Raw genomic sequence first — 19,692 nt, 5'->3', positions numbered from 1 at the left:
AATGAACAGAGCCTCAGAGACTTGTGGGACAATATCAAAATGTATAACATAAAATGGGGATTCCAAAAGAATTGGAGAAAGAGATTATGGTAGGAAAAATATTTGAAGAAATAATGGATAAAATTTCCCAAATTTAGTAAAAGATTTAGATTTACAGATACTCAGTAAACTATAGACAGGATAAACTCAAAGAAAACAACACCTATATATACATAAAAGCAAACTTAATAACCAAAGATATCCATTTCTAATAAGAAAATAACTGCTGGAAAAAAAACAAGAATAAAAAGCATCTTGAATGCTACTAAACAAAAATGACACATTACCTACAGAGGAATAAGGATTTGAATGGCCACTTGTTTTCATCATAATCTGTGGAGGGAAGAATACAGTGGAACAACACTTTTAACCTGTTGAAGAAAAGGCCTGTCAACCCAGAATTCCATATCCAGTGAAAATATTCTTTAGGGGGTGAAGGTGAAATAAAAACATTTTCAGATAAAGGAAAAGAATTCATGACTAGCAGACCTGCTCTATAAAATATGCTAAAGGAAGTTCTTCAGGCTGAAGAAAAATTATACCACAAAGAAACCTGGGTCTTTGGAAATGAAGAAAGAGCAAAATAGATGGTAAATATCTGGTTAATATGAAAGACCCCCTTTTCTTTTTTAATACAGCAGGTTCTTATTAGTCATCCATTTTATACACATCAGTGTATACATGTCAATCCCAATCTCCCAATTCATCCCAGCCCCAGCTGCTTTCCTGCCTTGGTGTCCATACGTTTGTTCTCTACATCTGTCTCTCAATTTCTGCCCTGCAAACCAGTTCATCTGTACCATTTTTCTAGGTTCCACATATATACGTTAATGTACGATATTTGTTTTTCTTTCTTACTTCACTTTGTATGACAGTCTCTAGATCCATCCACGTCTCTACAAATGACCCAATTTCGTTCCTTTTTATGCTGAGTAATATTCCATTGTATATATATACCACATCTTCTTATCCATTTGTTTGTCGATGGGCATTTAGGTTGCTTCCATGACCTGGCTATTGTAAATAGTGCTGCAGTGAACATTGGGGTGCGTGTGTCTTCTTGAATTATGGTTTTCTCTGGGTATATGCGCAGTAGTGGGATTGCTGGATCATATGGTAATTCTATTTTTAGTTTTTTAAGGAACCTCCATACTGTTCTCCATAGTGGCTGTATCAATTTACATTCCCACCAACAGTGCAAGAGAGTTCCCTTTTCTCCACACGCTCTCCAGCATTTGTTGTTTGTAGATTTTCTGATGATGCCCATTCTAACTGGTGTGAGGTGATACCTCATTGTAGTTTTGATTTGCATTTCTCTAATAATTAGTGACGTTGAGCAGCTTTTGATGTGCTTCTTGGCCATCTGTATGTCTTCTTTGGAGAAATGTCTATTTAGGTCTTCTGCCCATTTTTGGATTGGTTTGTTTGTTTTTTTAATATTGACCTGCATGAGCTGTTTATATATTTTGGAGATCAATCCTTTGTCCCTTGATTTGTTTGCAGATATTTTCTCCCATTCTGAGGGTTGTCTTTTCGTTTTGTTTATGGTTTCCTTTGCTGTGCAAAAGCTTTTAAGTTTCATTAGGTCCCATTTGTTTATTTTTGTTTTTATTTCCATTACTCCAGGAGGTGGATCAAAAAAGATCTTGCTGTGATTTATGTCAAAGAGAGTTCTTCCTATGTTTTCCTCTAAGAGTTTATAGTGTCCAGTCTTACATTTAGGTCTCTAATCCATTTTGAGTTTATATTTGTGTATGGTGTGAGGGAGTGTTCTAATTTCATTCTTTTTGTGTGTGTGGTACGCGGGCTTCTCAGTGTTATGGCCTCTCCCGTTGTGGAGCACAGGCTCCAGACGCGCAGGCTCAGCGGCCATTGCTCACGGGCCTAGCCGCTCCGTGGCATGTGGGATCTTCCCGGACCGGGACACGAACCCGTGTCCCCAGCACCGGCAGGCGGACTCTCAACCACTGCACCACCAGGGAAGCCCTGATTTCATTCTTTTAAATGTAGCTGTCCAGTTTTTCCAACACCACTTACTGAAGACACTGTCTTTTCTCCATTGTATATCCTTGCCTCCTTTGTCATAGATTAGTTGACCATAGGTGTGTGGGTTATCTCTGGGCTTTCTGTCTTGTTCCATTGATCTATATTTCTGTTTTTGTGCTAGTACCATATTGTCTTCATGACTGTAGCTTTGTATTATAGTCTGAACTCAGGCAGTCTGATTCCTCCAGCTCCGCTTTTTTCCCTCAAGACTGCTTTGGCTATTCAGGGTCTTTTGTGTCACCATACAAATTTTAAGATTTTTTGTTCTAGTTGTGTAAAAAATGCCATTGGTAATTTGATAGGGATTGCACTGAATCTGTAGATTGCTTTGGGTAGTATAGTCATTTTCACAATATTGATTCTTCCAATCCAAGAACATGGTATATCTCTCCATCTTTTGGTATCATCTTTAATTTCTTCCATCAGTGTCTTACAGTTTTCTGCATACAGGTCTTTGGTCTCCCTAGGTAGGTTTATTCCTAGGTATTTTATTCTTTTTGTGGCGGTGGTAAATGGAAGTGGTTCCTTAATTTCTCTTTCAGATTTTGCATCATTAGTATATAGGAATGCAAGAGATTCCTGTGCATTAATTTTGTATCCTGAAACTTTACCAGATTCATTGATTAGCTCTAGTAGTTTTCTGGTGGCATCTTTAGGATTCTCTATGTATAGTATCATGTCATCTGCAAACAGTGACAGTTTTACTTCTTCTTTTCCAATTTGTATTCCTTTTATCTCTTTTTCTTCTCTGATTGCCATTGCTAGGACTTCCAAAACTATGTTAAATAATAGTGGTGAGAGTGCACATCCTTGTCTTGTTACTGATCTTAGAGGAAATGCTTTCAGTTTTTCACCATTGAGAATGATGCTTGCTGTGGCCATCCTTTATTATGCTGAGGTAGGTTCCCTCTATGCCCACTTTCTGGAGAGTTTTTTCATAAATTGGTGTTGAATTTTCTCAAAAGCTTTTTCTGCATCTATTGAGATGATCATACGGTTTCTATTCTTCAATTTGTTAATATGGTGTATCACATTGATTGATTTCCATATATTGAAGAATCCTTGCATCCCTGGGATAAATCCCACTTGATCATGGTACATGATCCTTTTAATGTGTTGTTGGATTCTGTTTGCTAGTATTTTGTTGAGGATTTTTGCATCTATATTCATCAGTGATATTGGTCTGTAATTTTCTTTTTTTATAGTATCTTTGTCTGGTTTTGGTATGGGTGATGGTGACCTCATAGAATGAGTTTGGGAGTGTTCCTTCCTCTGCAATTTTTTGGAAGAGTTTGAGAAGGATGGGTGTTAGCTCTTCTCTAAATGTTTGATAGAATTCACCTCTGAAGCCATCTGGTCCTGGACTTTTGTTTGTTGGAAGATTTTTAATCACAGTTTCAATTTCATTACTTGTGATTGGTCTGTTCATATTTTCTATTTCTTCCTGGTTCAGTCTTGGAAGGTTATACCTTTCTAAGAATTTGTCCATTTCTTCCAGGTTGTGCATATTATTGGCATAGAGTTGCTTGTAGTAGTCTCTTAGGATGCTTTGTATTTCTGCGGTGTCTGTTGTAACTTCTCCTTTTTCATTTCTAATTTTATTGATTTGAATCCTCTCCCTCTTTTTCTTGATGAGTCTGGATAATGGTTTATCAATTTTGTTTATCTTCTCAGAGAACCAGCTTTTAGTTTTATTGATCTTTGCTATTGTTTTCTTTGTTTCTATTTCATTTATTTCTGCTCTGATCTTTATGATTTCTTTTCTTCTGCTAACTTTGAGTTTTCTTTGTTCTTCTTTCTCTAGTTCCTTTAGGTGTAAGGTTAGATTGTTTATTTAAGACTTTTCGTGTTTCTTGAGGTAGGCTTCTATAGCTATAAACTTTCCTCTTAGAACTGCTTTTGCTACATCCCATAGGTTTTTGGATCATCGTGTTTTCATTGTCATTTGTCTCTAGGTATTTTTGAATTTCCTCTTTGATTTCTTCAGTGATCTCTTGGTTATTTAGTAATGTATTGTTTAGCCTCCATGTGCTTGTGTTTTTCACGTTTTTTTCCCTGTAATTGATTTCTAATCTCATAGCGTTGTGGTCAGAAAAGATGCTTAATATGATTTCAGTTTTCTTAAATTTACTGAGGCTTGATTTGTGGCCCAAGTTATGATCCATCCTGGAGAATGTTCCATGTGCACTTGAGAAGAAAGTGTAATCTGCTGTTTTTGGATGGAATGTCCTATAAATATCAATGAACTCTATCTGGTCTCTTGTGTCATTTAAAGCTTCTGTTTCCTTATTAATTCCCTGTTTGGATGATCTGTCGATTGGTGTAAGTGAGGCATTAAAGTCCCCCACTATTATTGTGTTACTGTCGATTTCCTCTTTTATAGCTGTTAGCAGTTGCCTTATGTATTGGGGTGCTCCTATGTTAGGTGCATATATAATTGTTACATCTTTTTCTTGGATTGATCCCTTGATCATTCCTTGTCTCTTGTAACATTCTTTATTTTAAAGTCTATTTTATCTGATATGAGTATAGCTTTCTACTTCTACTCCAGCTTTCTTTTGATTTCCATTTGCATGGAATATCTTTTTCCATCCCCTCACTTTCAGTCTGTATGTGTCCCTAGGGCTGAAGTGGGTCGCTTGTAGACAGCATATATATGGGTCTTGTTTTTGTATCCTTTCAGCAAGCCTGTGTCTTTTGGTTGGAGCATTTAATCCATTCACGTTTAAGGTAATTATCGATAATGTATGTTCCTATGACCATTTTCTTAATTGTTTTGGGTTTGTTTTGTAGGTCCTTTTCTTCTCTTGTGTTTACCACTTAGAGAAGTTCCTTTAGCATTTGTTGTAGAGCTGGTTTGGTGGTGCTGAATTCTCTTAGCTTTTGGTTGTCTGTAAAGCTTTTGACTTCTCTGTTGAATCTGAATGAGATCCTTGCCGGGTAGAGTAATCTTGGTTGTAGGTTCTTCACTTTCATCACTTTAAGTATATCATGCCACTCCCTTCTGGCTTGTAGAGTTTCTGCTGAGAAATCAGCTGTTAACCTTATGGGAGTTCCCTTGTATGTTATTTGTCACCTTTCCCTTGCTGCTTTCAATAATTTTCCTTTGTCTGTAATTTTTGCCAATTTGATGACTATGTGTCTCGGCGTGTTTCTCTTTGGGTTTATCCTGTATGGGACTCTCTGCGCTTCCTGGACTTGGGTGGCTATTTCCTTTCTCATGTTAGGGACGTTTCCGACTATAATCTCTTCAGATATTTTCTTGGGTCCTTTCTCTCTCTCTTCTCCTTCTGGGACCCCTATAATGTGAATGTTGTTGCGTTTAATGTTGTCCCGGAGGTCTCTTAGGCTGTGTTCATTTCTTTTCATTCTTTTTTCTTTATTCTGTTCCACAGCAGTGAATTCTACCATTCTGTCTTCCAGGTCACTTATCCGTTCTTCTGCCTCAGTTATTCTGCTATTGATTCCTTCTAGTGTAGTTTTCATTTCAGTTATTGTACTGTTCATCTCTGTTTGTTTATTCTTTAATTCTTCTAGGTCTTTGTTAAACATTTCTTGCATCTTCTCGATCTTTGCCTCCATTGTTTTTCCGAGGTCCTAGATCATCCTCACTATCATTATTCTGAATTCTTTTTCTGGAAGGTTGCCTATCTCCACCTCATTTAGTTTTTTTTCTGGGGTTTTATCTTGTTCCTTCATCTGGTACATAGCCCTCTGCCTTTTCATCTTGTCTTTCTGTGAATGTGGTTTTTGTTCCACAGGCTGCAGGACTGTAGTCCTTCTTGCTTCTGCTGTCTGCCCTCTGGTGGACGAGGCTATCTAAGAGGCTTGTGCAAGTGTCCTGATGGGAGGGACTGGTGGTGGGTAGAGCTGACTGTTGCTCTGGTTGGCAGAGCTCAGTAAAACTTTAATCCACATAACTGTTGATGGGTGGGGCTGGGTTCCCTCCCTGTTGGTTCTTTGGCCTGAGGCAACCCAACACTGGAGCCTACCCAGTCTCTTTGGTGGTGCTAATCGCTGACTCTGGGAGGGCTCTCGCCAAGGAGTACTTCCCAGAACTTCTGCTGCCAGTGTCCTTGTCCTCACGGTGAGACAGAGCCACCCCCCACCTCTGCAGGAGCCCCTCCAACACTAGCAGGTAGGTCTGGTTCAGTCTTCTTTGGGGTGACTGCTCCTTCCCCTGGGTCCCGACGCACACACTACTTTGTGTGTGCCCTCCAAGAGTGGAGTCTCTGTTTCCCCAACTCCTGTTGAAGTCCTGCAGTCAAATCCCACTAGCCTTCAAAGTCTGATTCTCTAGGAATTCCTCCTCCCATTGCTGGACCCCCAGGTTGGGAAGCCTGGCGTGGGGCTCAGAACCTTCACTCCAGTGGGTGAACTTCTGTGGTATAAGTGTTCTCCAGTTTGTGAGTCACACACCCAGCAGTTATGGGATTTGACTTTATTGTGATTGTGCCCCTCCTACCGTCTCATTGTGGCTTCTTCTTTCTCTTTGGATATGGGGTATCTTTTTTTGGTGAATTCCAGTGTCTTCCTGTCAGTGATTGTTCAGCTGTTAGTTGTGATTCTGGTGTTCTCGCAGGAGGGAGTGAGAGCATGTCCTTCTACTCCGTCATCTTGAGCCAATCTCTCTAAGACCCCTTTTTAAAAACCCTTTTTTAGGGCTTCCCTGGTGGCGCAGTGGTTGAGAATCTGCCTGCTAATGCAGGGGACACGGGTTCGAGCCCTGGTCTGGGAGGATCCCACATGCTGCGGAGCAACTAGGCCCGTGAGCCACAACTACTGAGCCTGTGCATCTGGAGCCTGTGCTCCGCAACAAGAGAGGCGGCAGTAGTGAGAGGCCGGCGCACCGTGATGAAGAGTGGCCCCCGCTTGCCGCAACTAGAGAGAAAGCCCTCGCACAGAAACGAAGACCCAACACAGCAAAAATAAATAAACTCCTACCCTGCAAAAAAAAAAAACAAAAAAACTTTTTATTGAAGTATGGTTGATTTACAGTGTTGTGTTAGTTTCAGGTATACAGCACAGTGATTCAGCTATACATACATATATTTTTTTTAATTTATTTGTTTATTTTTGGCTGCGTTGAGTGTTCATTGCCGCGCGGGGGCTTTCTCTAGTTGCAGCGAGTGGGGGCTACTCTTCATTGTGGTGCGTGGGCTTCTCATTGCAGTAGCTTCTCTTGTTGCAGAGCACGGGCTCTAGGCACACAGGCTTCAGAAGTTGTGGCACATGGGCTTAGTTGCTCCACAGCATGTGGGATCTTCCTGGACCAGGGCTCGAACCCGCGTCTCCTGCATTGGCAGGCGGATTCTTAACTACTGCACCACCAGGGAAGTCCCTTAAAACTTTTTAAAATTCCTTAAAGTACTTGCAGTTGGACAAAACAAAAATTTGAACGTTATCTCATGGGATTTTCAATATGTGTAGAGGTTTCATAGTGATTAAGAGACTCACCCTACTGACATTCGCTATAGGTATATTATTATATATGAAGTGGTACAATACTAATTTTAAGTCAACTGTGAATGATTAGGTATATATATTGCAATCCCTAGAGCACCCACTTAATAAAAAACACAATGAGATATAGCCAAAAAGCCAATAAAAATTTTCAAGTAATCTTAAAAGTAACTCAGTAACACGTACAGACACACACACCTGTGTAATATCTGGGCAGTGGAATTACAGTTATTTAAAAAATTTTTTTTCTTCACACAAAAGTCTATCAAATTTTCTTACATATTACTGGTGTAACCAGGAAAGAAATACTTATACTTTGGTGTTCTCAAAAATGAAAACTAGAAATACATGTCTTTGAAACCTGGATTGTTATGGAAAAGAATAAAATGTAAACATAAATGAAATTAAAAGAGATTAAAATGTAATTTTCTAATGGTATCATCCTGGGCTGGCATTTGCAGGGAAGAAAATTAACAATAAACAAAGACTTAAAGTTAGCAGTTATCTAACTAACAGGTATCTGCTTTGATCTAAGAAATGCTGTCTTAAAAATAGATCTCCAGCTCATGTTTGTCCAGTATGCCCTTGTAAAATTGGTTGGGGTTTTTTTTCCGCTAGAAGTTGTAATGTTAATTAACTGATCATCTGAGTAATTAGGCGTTTCCTCTGCCTTTGAAGTGAACTTTTAAATAACTAACTTTAAATATGAAGGAAATTAAGCTTATAATTATGTCCTTAGGATCAAAGTTCTGATCGTACCAGTCTTTCTTCAGTGGGAGCCCAGGATTCTGAATCTACCTCTTTAACAGATGAAGATGTCTGCCACGAGTTGGAAGGAGCCACTTCTTCTCAGGAAAGCAGTGCCACTGCAGGGACTAAGGGAATTGATTTCAGCAGAACAAGCCTGGAAGGTTCTTCCTCCTTAGAAGGTTTGTCCAAACAGCTCAGTCATACTGCATTTGATTTGTGGTACCTTTACTTTTTCTCCTTTATGTTTAATTTTGTAAATGATTTGCATGGCTCAAAACAATACAGAACCAAGGTACTTTCAGAGAAGTCTAGGTTCTTCCATCCTCATCCCTTCGTCTTGTTTTGTTGCTGTCCCTAGAGGTAGCCATTTTTATTCATTTTGATTTATCTTTTCATTGTTGTTTTTAATGTACTTTTTTAAAATGTGTTTTAAAAAGCGTGTGTGTGTTTGTGTGTTCTTAATACCTCCTTGTCTTCTTACTCAAAAGGTAACATGCTATGAACACTTAACTGTTCCTTGCTTTTTTCACTTAACACTATATTCTGAAGAGCATTCCATATCATCACATAGCATTGTCCCTCATTCATTCTTATGGTTGCATTGTTCATCATGTGTGGATGTATTGGTTTATTTTAACCACTTCCCTGATGATGCACTTTAAGTTCTCAGTCTTTAACTGTTACAAATAATACTGTGATGCATATATGTCATATTATATTTTTGCCAGGGTATTTTTGGAAGATACTTCCAAGTTTTTCCTTGAAGTGATATTGCCAGGTTCCTTCCTCAGGGGTATACTATTTTGTATTCCCACAGGTAGTATATAAGAATACCTATTTTGGGCTTCCCTGCATCACAGTATTATTTATCAGTGGCGCAGTGGTTGAGAGTCCGCCTGCCAATGCAGGGGACACAGGTTCATGCCATGGTCCAGGAAGATCCCTCATGCCGCGGAGCGGCTGGGCCCGTGAGCCATAGCCACTGAGCCTGCGCGTCCGGAGCCTGTGCTCTGCAACGGGAGAGGCCACAGGAGTGAGAGGCCCGCGTACCACAACAAAAAAAAAAAAAAAAAAAGAATACCTATTTCCCCACAGCCTTGTGAAGAAAATATGTTAGCACCCTTTTCAGATTTTTGCCATCTGATAGGTGAAGAATGTATTTCAATTTAGTTTTCATTTTTCTTTATCTTATAAATTAAGTTGTATATCCATTTATGTGTTTAAGGACTATTTGTATTTCTTTTTCTGTGAACTGTCCTTTGCCTACTTTTTGGTCCTCCCCACTTTTTTAAAGTTTTAATAACTCTTTTTTATGTTAGGGAATTAATCCTTTGTCTCTTATATAAGTGGCAGATGCTTTTCCCAAGTTTGTCAAGTTCAGGGTTTTTTTTTTCCCCACATAAAAGTTTTTAATTTTATGTCATCAAATTTATCAGTTTTTGCCCTATTGCTTCTGGATTTTGAGTTATTAGGCAAGATTTCCCCTTCCCTAGGCTCACCACTGTTTTATTCTCATACTTCTCTGATTTCCTTTTTAACATTTTCTGGGGTCAGCAGACTTTTTCTGTAAAGGGCCATATTGTAAATAGTTTAGGTTTTGTGGGCCACATACATCTCTGTCTTTTTTGTCTTTTTGGTCTTTTCTTTTTTTTAACAGTACTTTAAAATGTTAAAATTATTCTGAGTTTGTGGTCATACAAAAATAGATTTGACCCCTGATTTAAATATTTAATCCATTTGAAAGTTATCCTGTTATATGATGTGAGGAACGAATGCATTATAATGTTTTTCAAATTTGCATCTTTGCTACTTTAAAAAGCTTTTATTGTAGAAATAGTCAATCACAAAAGTAGAAGGAATAGCACAATGAGCTCCCATGCACCCTTCACACAACTTCAGCAACTATCAACAAATGGCCAATCTTGTTTTATCCTTCCCGCCTCTCTTCTGCTGCCAACATTTTTTCCTTCCCCACTGGATTATTTTAAAGTAAATCCCAAACAATATATAATTTTATTCATAAATACTTCAACATGTATTGATATTTCTAAAACATACGGACTTTAATGTTATATCTTTGTAACTTTTTATTAAAGTTTATTTAATACATTTATTATTTACTCTATGTTATACATGTAGTGTATACATTTTTATGTATGTAAATATTGTACATTTCACAAATTGAGGACAACTGATTAACCAGTATCAGATTAAGAGCCAGAACCTTGGGACTTCCCTGGTGGTCCAGTGGTTAAGACTCTTTGCTCCCAATGCAGGGGGCCTGGGTTCGATCCCTGGTCAGGAAGCTAGATCCCACATGCCACAACTAAAGAGCCCGCATGCCGCAATGAAGCTCCTGTGTAATGCAACTAAGACCTGGTGCAGCCAAACAAATAAATAAATAAATAAATGTTGGGGGAGGAGAAAAAAGAAAGAAACAGAACATAAACAGCATCCAGAACCCCCTCTCTTAACCACATCTACTCACCACTCCCTTCACAGATGAACATTATCTTCTAACATGGCCATTTTTGAACATGTTATGGACTCATACAGTATCTTTTGTGAAGCATTCATTTGTTTTCAAAACAAAATTGTAATATTGTTATATTTTTAATGTGAATATTTATCATATATCTTATATAAAATATATACTTAGTTTAATTTTCACAACTATCTCATGAAACTCTTTTTATAGGTGGTTTGTTCAAATTGAGACCCAAACAAGGTCCACTTGTTGCATTTGTTTGATATGTCTACTAACTCACTCTCATCTTTGTTCCCTGTTTTTTCCCCCTTTCGTATATTCATGAAGAAATCAGGAGATTAGTTCCCAGCCCCTTATTTTTTTTCTAACATGCAAGAACAGTTTATTGAGCTAAGTAAATAAGACTTACCTCACAACCTGATTTGTATTTGCTAAAAAGAATATTTATTCTGTGCTGTAGATTGATTAGATACAAGAGGTAGGCTGCCCACATAAATGACTAAATTAGTCAAGGCTGATAGACAGCAATTTTGAACTAGCTTTAGCAGAGGGGGATTACAGAAGGTTATTGGGGGACCATCAGGAAAGAACTCTAGTTGCCACCATTTCTAATCATCTTAAAGGATGATGTGAAGCTTCAGCTCTCTCTCCACCTCTCTGCTTGTCTGTGTGGCAGAGCCTAGGGTTAGAGGAAGCTCTAGAGCTATCTTTTTTTTCTCCCTTGTCATTTATTTGCTGAAGCAATCAGATCATTAGTCTGGATTATGCATCCCCATGGTGGTGTTTAACATGTTTTCCTATCCTCTCTATTTCTTGGAACTGATAGTTTATACTGTTGCTTTTTTTTTAACCTTTATATTTATAAAAATACCATTGTTCATTCATAAAATGTAGTAACTACTGGAAAAAAAAGTATAGAAAATGTATTGATTACTTCCAGTTTTCCTAACTAGATATAGCTGCTGTCAGCAATTGACTTGACCACAGAACTGCCCTTATTTTGTTGTCATTTTAATACCTGCTAATATCCCTTTGCTCTTAAGAATATACTTGGAAACTCTTCCCTAGTGTTTAAAAGCAAGATTACTGTTCCAGATTTTAAAGATCTTTATAAGGCAGAGAGTTGCCAGTAATTCTTTTCATGATCTGAAATAAGATCAGCTATTTTATACTTTTTAGACCTTAGAACTAAACACTTTCTTTTATCTAAAACATGTAAGAATAGAAACAGCAAAATAGTAATTACAAACAACTGGAATGCCTTCTAGTCTGTACACACAAAGTGCTTAATAAGTGAGTAATGAATTAAAGAACATTTCCTTAGGTGTACACAAAGGCATATGTTGAAAAACACTTTTCATTATTTATTTGCTTTTTCTTAAATTACCTTTATCATTTTATAAATAGTTTTAAATAAAACAGTTTTGACATTTTACCAGAGAATTTATGAAAGTGAAAGATTCTCATATCCTTTCTGTTAATTTTAATGGTTTTGCTCTTTGTTTTTTAATAACGAACAGGATCCTTGTCCAAGTTTGCCTTACCTGGGAAATCAGAAGTGGCATCTTCCTGCAACACGAGTAATACAAATATCTTCCAGAACTATGCAATGGAGGTACAATTTAATCAAAAGAACATCTTCATGTACTACTTAATAAAATTTACATTTCTTAAGTGCTGATAGTCTCTGGTAGAGTGATAAAAAGTTAAATATATGGCATCTGAAAATTTCAGAATGTATATTGCTCCTGAATAAACTTAAAATATCTAGTATTTCAGATTATTGAAGTCATACGACTTTTTCTGTTTAGAAAAGTTCCATACTTCCTTTAATGTTTATCAACATACAAAAGCATTTTTATTTCTAGTATTTATATTTACCCCTTGTTTTATGTATGTCCTCTTTGAATTTTTATTACACTTTTGTTTTTCTTTTTTGTTTTGGCCGTACCACACAGCATGAGGGATCTTAGTTCCCCAACCAGGGATTGAACCCGCACCCCCTGCGGTGGAAGCACGGAGTCCTAACCACTGGACTGCCAGGGAAGTCCCTATTTCACATCTTAAACACTTGTAACTAATTTTGCTGTGCAGGCACACTTTTTGGATGAGGATACAGGGAGCAGTTTTAGCATTTGTGTCAACTTTTTCCATCATGTTTTTCATTCTTTGTGTCAGTTTGATGTAGATATCTGCTGGGTATGCTGCTATATCCCATTTTCTTGCAATAAAAAGGTTATAGTTTTACACTTTAAAAACCTTCCCTAATTTTTGTGTAAAAATTGCTTCCAAATACATTTGTGTTTCTGTTTCACAGTAATTCGCATAAATTTGGAAAATAAATTTGCATGCAGCTGGAAAATAAATGATGAGCACTGATGTTGCAGTTTACAAAGTTTCTTATGGCTTCAGGAATTTCTATATTTTAATGTAATGAAAGCATTTACATTTATCTATAGCAATGCTTCTTAAACTGTCTGTAGTGACAGACCAGGGTTTTTTTTGTTGTTGCTGTTTTTAATTTCCAATCTGTCATGGCTGTTACTCTTGTAAAATCTACTGATCACCGACTTAGCTGTTACAGCAATTAGTTTAAAGGTCTCCAAATCCTCTTCTCAGTTTCTTTACTTAGCTCATCACAAACCAGTAAAGTTTGTGGAACAGCTCCTTACTGGTGACCACACTTTGAGTAGCACAGATCGATAACCTGTAATTACCAATACCTATTTTGTGTATTAACAAAGTAATACTTGGGTTTAGTTTTCCGTTAATAAAATCATGGCAGATTTTATAGTACGTAATTATAATGGTAAAAATCCTCACTTAAATGCAAGTTTCCCTTTCAGGCAAAAGTTCTGGAATAGACTTAGGTGAAATAGTTAAAGATAAGTATATTATATAATGTACTGAATATAATCCATTTTTCATTTGTAACTTCTGAATACTTCTGAGTTTTACTTTTCCAGTAGATATATGAATTGAAATGGTTTTTAAATTGTAATTGCACTAACCGGCTTACTTTATAAAATGCTGTTTTCTCCCATAGGTTCTTATCTCGAGCTGCTCTCGTTGTAGAACCTGTGATTGTCTTGTCCATGATGAGGAAATCATGGCTGGCTGGACAGCAGATGATTCAAATCTCAATACAACCTGCCCATTTTGTGGCAATCTTTTCTTGCCCTTTCTGAACATCGAAATAAGAGATTTAAGACGACCTGGAAGGTAATGATTTATGCTTTTTTTCCCTTCATGTTTAAGGATCATGTTTCCTAGAATATCTCTTTTCTCAAAAAGCTCCTTTGATTCACATTACAGATACTTTTTGAAGTCAAGCCCGTCTACAGAAAATATGCATTTTCCATCCTCCTTTTCAAGGCAGACAAGGCAGTCTTGTATCTCAACATCAGCCTCTGGTCTTGACACATCTGTTCTCTCTGTTCAAGGGAATTTTGATCTAAATAGGTAATTATGATTATGTGGAACTATATTTTAACAACATATACTATACATTTCAAGTAATGACAGAAGAATTAGCTGACCATTTTAAGGTTTAAATTCCTATGTATAATAGATTCTTAATCTCAAGTTCTTATTCCTAATTAATTCTCTCTCTCCCTGAGGTACTTCTACTTTGCAATATTTAATTTTCTACTTAGGAATATTTAATAATCTAAGGAAACATTTGGAGCTGATAGATGAACTATAAAATCAAACTAAGACTTACACAGTAAGCCTAATACAAGTAAGTCTGCGCTTAAAACAAATGCCGAAATTGACTCCATTTTGGAGAAGTGCCAAATACACCAAATATAGCTGGGCAAGTGAAGCTATATTGGTAAATGCATGTGCAAAAGAAAATGCCTATATAGTACTAGCAGGCTAGCATGACCTGTTTGATCCTGAATGCTTAGACTGCAAAACTGCAAATCTGTGTGTGTACCTTCTTTCATCATAGGTCTATTATAGCCCTTCTTTTTTTTTTTTTTTATGGCTGTGTTGGCTCTTCGTTTCTGTGCAAGGGCTTTATCTACCTGTGGCAAGTGGGGGCCACTCCTCATCGCGCTGCGCGGGCCTCTCACTATTGCGGCCTCTCTTGTTGCGGAGCACAGGCTCCAGACGCGCAGGCTCAGTAATTGTGGCTCACGGGGCTAGTTGCTCCGCGGCATGTGGGATCTTCCCAGATCAGGGCTCGAACCCGTGTCCCCTGCATCGGCAGGCAGATTCTCAACCACTGCGCCACCAGGGAAGCCCTATAGCCCTTTTTTTGTCTCCCACTAGCTCTGACTCCTGAAGGAACAGGTGCCTATTTTTTCTGCTTTGTATCCTCGGGCCTACTGTGGTTCCTGCAGTATAAAAGTTGTCCACTAAATGTTTTGAACAAATGAATGACTCTTGTATATTTAAAGTTTACTGGATAAAAAGGAAATTAACATGACTAGGCTACTTTAAACTGTATCCTTTTTCCCAGCCAAAGCCTGGTTAACATCTTTCCTTCCTTTTACTTTGCTATGTGCAGCTCTGATTCTAAAGAGAAGAACATGGTCAGTGAAATAAAGTAAATCTAGACAGTGATACGTTTTTTTCTTTTTTCAATGCCCAAGCAAATCAAAGTTGCTCGAAAATACATGTGCCCGAAGTATTCAGATCCCTGCTGATAGATCAAAAGCAGCTTTGTCAAAATGTCCAGTATTTCCAATGGCCAGGAGTGTTAGTACTTACGGCACCTTGGATAAGGAAGACAATGGAGGACAGAAGCTCATTCCTACAGGCAGCCTGCCAACTACTTTACAAGGAGCTACAGTATGTATTTTGGTGTTCTTTACAATTTGGACATTGATAATTTACATATGAGTTTGTTCCCCTTGTGCTAAACAGCCTTACAAGCTTCAATTTTATTATTGTTAAGAGTGTCTTGTTACATGATACAGTTACATTTCTAATTATATGGAAATCATTGACAGCAATTTTTTTAATGATTTAGTATCATCAATCTTGTAATTGCTATTTATGGTTTTTATTTACTCAACAGGATTCTTTAGGATTAGAATGGCACCTCCCAAGTCCAGATCCTATCACTGTTCCATATCTTAGTCCTTTAGTGGTATGGAAGGAACTTGAAAGCTTATTGGAAAATGAAGGTGATCATGCAATAACAGTGGCAGACTTTGTGGACCATCATCCAATTGTTTTTTGGAACCTGGTGTGGTATTTTAGACGTCTTGACTTACCCAGTAATTTACCTGGATTGATTCTTTCTTCTGAGCATTGTAACAAGTATTCAAAGGTATGAGAGTAAAAATTAACTAAAAGCCAGTGCTACTGTCACCACTGTAATGTCTGCATATTCCTAATGACAAAAAAGTAATTTTATGCTGAATATTTTTAATAACCATCTGAATCAATAAAATGGTTGCAAATAATTTTTCTTCTTACAGTCTAGTGGTAAGACAGTCACGTTTTTTAGACTTCTTATAAAGTTTACACAAAATGGACTTGACTTTTTGTTATAGCCTCAAGAATAAACTGTAAATGACTCTTATGAGAAGACTTCGTGAGTTTGCCCCACTCATGCCTCATACCTCCTTCAAAAATAAGTCTAACACTTTAGTTGGACATCTGTAATTCATATCGCAGTCATGTTCTACCATTCTCTTCATTCCTTTACTGTGAATTTTTGTTTAACATTTAGGTAGTTTGTTGTATGTTCACTCATATATATATATATTTTGTGTGTGTGTGTGTGTGTGGTACGCGGGCCTCTCACTGTTGTGGCCTCTCCCGCTGCGGAGCACAGGCTCCAGACGCGCAGGCTCAGCGGCCATGGCTCACGAGCCTAGCCGCTCCACGGCATGTGGGATCTTCCCGGACCGGGGCACAAACCCGTGTCCCCTGCATCGGCAGGCAGACTCTCAACCACTGCGCCACCAGGGAAGCCCTGTTCACTCATATTTTTGATATGTTGCTATATTAAAGCATTTTTTTTTCCTTTTCATATGCTGTCACTGGCACTAAATGGCAAAGTGTCTAAGTTCAGGAACTTTGTCTTCTCCCTTCTTATACTTCATGTCTGTGATTGTGCATGTGTTTGGATTTTCAGTACATGGTGAATGAGAGGTTAACTCAGTCAGAGTATCTGCGCTAGGGTCTTGAACTGATGGAGAATGGGGCTCCTGGATTCATCTTTCTGTGGAGCCTCAGTCATAAGCTGGTCAGGATTAGCCCTTCATCAGCCCTTTCCCACTGATCTTAGTACTTTGTTAAATCTGCTACTTTAGGGATCATTAGCCTCTCAACTCAGGTCATCTCCCTTCAGTAGGTTATAAAATGCAGATAAATCAGTGATTTTTCTGTTCTCTTTTCTCTCTTGCACACATGCATCCTAAAAAATATTTTTAAGGCCCTTTATAAAATATTTACAAAACATTGTCATAGGGCTTCCCTGGTGGCGCAGTGGTTGAGAGTCCACCTGCCGATGCAGGGGATGCGGGTCCGTGCCCCGGTCCAGGAAGATCCCACATGCCGCGGAGCGGCTGGGCCCGTTAGTCATGCCCGCTGAGCCTGCACGTCCGGAGCCTGTGCTCCGCAACGGGAGAGGCCACAACAGTGAGAGGCCCGCGTACCGCAAAAAAAAAAACAAAAAACATTGTCATGTAAGGATCATTAATGAATGTTTTTTTATTCTTCAACACAGATTCCTCGCCACTGTATGTCTGAAGACAGTAAATATGTTTTAATACAAATGTTGTGGGACAATATGAAATTACATCAGGATCCAGGACAGCCGTTGTACATCCTCTGGAATGCCCACAGTAAGTGCTGTCATAGAATGTTGATGTCCTTCATATGAGAGTACTCTCTACTTGCTTTAAATAGCCTAAACTAATGTGTAACTGACTTTTATTTTATACTACTTTTTGTCTTACAGGTCAAAATCGTACTCTTTTGTTTGAGAGTGAGTGTTAAGTTTGATGCTTTTAGTATTATCGTCTATGGAGGTCAAGGGGTTTTTGTTTTTGTTTTTTGAGTGGTGCCGTGTATGTGCTGGAGGGGTTATGTTTTGTAGAGTTTTGTTTTTAGCACATTGCTTGTCCCTATTTCGTCTTTGTACTTATTTTTTGTTTGTTTCCATCCCAGGCTGCTGATTTAAAATTCCTTCCAGGGGCTGTATTAAGGAAAACAGTATTTTTAGTTATTGTGTATTTGAGCCTTTAAGCTTATTTTTATCATTATTTGTCTTATTTCTTCCTTTTTTCTTCTTACTTCATTCTTAGATTTCAGTTCTTTTATCTATTGCCCTTAATTTATTTTTAGTGCTTTGTAACTTTGTAAATAGCTGTCAGTTGCTGCTTAATTACATTCTGCTTTCTACACAGAACATTTTTCTTCATCTGCTCTTTTGTTCTTTTACAGCCCAGAAGTATCCAATGGTCCATTTATTGCAGAAAGGGGATAATTCATTTAACCAGGAACTATTGAAAAATATGGTAAAAAGCATTAAAATGAATGATGTCTATGGACCAATGAGTCAGATTTTAGAGACACTGAATAAATGTCCTCATTTTAAAAGACAGAGGTAAGTCATTCTTTTAACTGAATATATTGTTCCTCTAAGCAGATTCATATTGTTTGCTGAGTGATTTGTTAGAATATCTCATGCTTATATTAACATAAAAATTTTTGTAGATATGTATAGACTGTTTGAATAGTAATATCTTCTCCACTCCTTTTTCCCCCTAGGAGTTTATATAGAGAAATACTGTTTCTCTCACTTGTGGCACTGGGAAGAGAAAACATTGATATAGGTAATTCAGCATAACATATAACATGTAATATTTATATATCATGGTATAGTTTTCAAAGTGTTTTTATATTGGTAGTCTTAATTAGTTTAATATAAAATTATATTAATATAATAGAATTGTGTCCGATTTTTTTAATATAAGGTAAAAGATACTTTGATATTTTGGTCATGTTGGTAATAATAATGATAAATAATAAAAGCTAACATTTTTTGAGGGCTTATTATGTGCCTTACATTGTAGCAAGTAGTTTCCATATTTTATCTCATATAATCCTCAAAATCCCTAGGAGATGGGTTCTGTTATCATTTCCATTTTATTACAGAGGCAACTGAGGATCCAAGAGGTTAAATGACTTAAACTTGGGTTTCACAGCAATAACAGAGCCATATCTGAACCAAGCAGTCTTAATTTCCAATCCCATGCTTTTAACTATTGTGTCATATCACTAATGACATTAAGCTTGTTTCAGAAAAAATGTAATGTAGCTAAATATATATTTTAGGTCTCAAACATTTTTGGTTGATCATCTTCTACTCTCAGTTATTGTGCTTGGCCTCCTTTAGAGTAACAAATAGAAAGTAAAAGGATTGAAAAAGATACTCCATGCAAATAGTACTAAAAAGGGAGCTAGAGTGACTATATTAATATCAGAAAAAATAGACTTTAGAGACAAAGAAGGACATTGTATAATGATGAAACAGTCAATCCACCAAAAATTATTAATTGTTTACAACAATTATAACATATATGCAACTAACAACAGAGCCCCAAAATACATGAAGTAAAAACTAATAGAATTGGAGGGGGAAATAGACATTGATCCATAATAGAACAACTAGGCAGCAGATCAGCAAGGAAATAGAAGACTTGAACAGCACTGTAAACCAACTAGACCTAAGAAACATCTACAGAACACACCATCCAACAACAAAATACACATTCTTCTCCACTGCACATGGAATATTGTCCAGGATAAACCAAATGTTAGGCCATAAAACAAGTCTCTCAGTAAATTTAAAAGGTTTGAAATCATACAAAGTATGTTCTCTAACCACAGTACAATGAAAACAGAAATCAATAATAGAAGGAAAATAAGAAATTCAC

General features: G+C 37.3%; 1 protein-coding gene across 5 annotated transcripts in view; it reads left to right on the top strand.

Annotated features, from left to right (window-relative positions):
* DENND4A (DENN domain containing 4A) overlaps positions 1–19,692 on the top strand; it is a 133,887-nt gene that overhangs the window by 105,569 nt on the left and 8,626 nt on the right. For all 5 annotated transcript variants that reach the window (XM_082617729.1, XM_082617730.1, XM_082617727.1 and 2 more), the window contains 9 exons: positions 8,288–8,477; positions 12,307–12,401; positions 13,833–14,008; positions 14,102–14,248; positions 15,388–15,586; positions 15,816–16,070; positions 17,478–17,595; positions 18,197–18,359; positions 18,524–18,588. In XM_082617729.1, coding sequence (XP_082473855.1) covers positions 8,288–8,477; positions 12,307–12,401; positions 13,833–14,008; positions 14,102–14,248; positions 15,388–15,586; positions 15,816–16,070; positions 17,478–17,595; positions 18,197–18,359; positions 18,524–18,588 — 1,408 coding nt within the window. The remainder of the gene's footprint in view (positions 1–8,287; positions 8,478–12,306; positions 12,402–13,832; positions 14,009–14,101; positions 14,249–15,387; positions 15,587–15,815; positions 16,071–17,477; positions 17,596–18,196; positions 18,360–18,523; positions 18,589–19,692) is intronic.

The sequence above is a fragment of the Mesoplodon mirus genome, assembly GCF_964341445.2.
Source record: "Mesoplodon mirus genome assembly, chromosome: 4".
In the NCBI taxonomy this organism is placed as follows: Eukaryota; Metazoa; Chordata; class Mammalia; order Artiodactyla; family Ziphiidae; genus Mesoplodon; species Mesoplodon mirus.
This window is presented reverse-complemented; position numbering and strand designations above follow the sequence as displayed.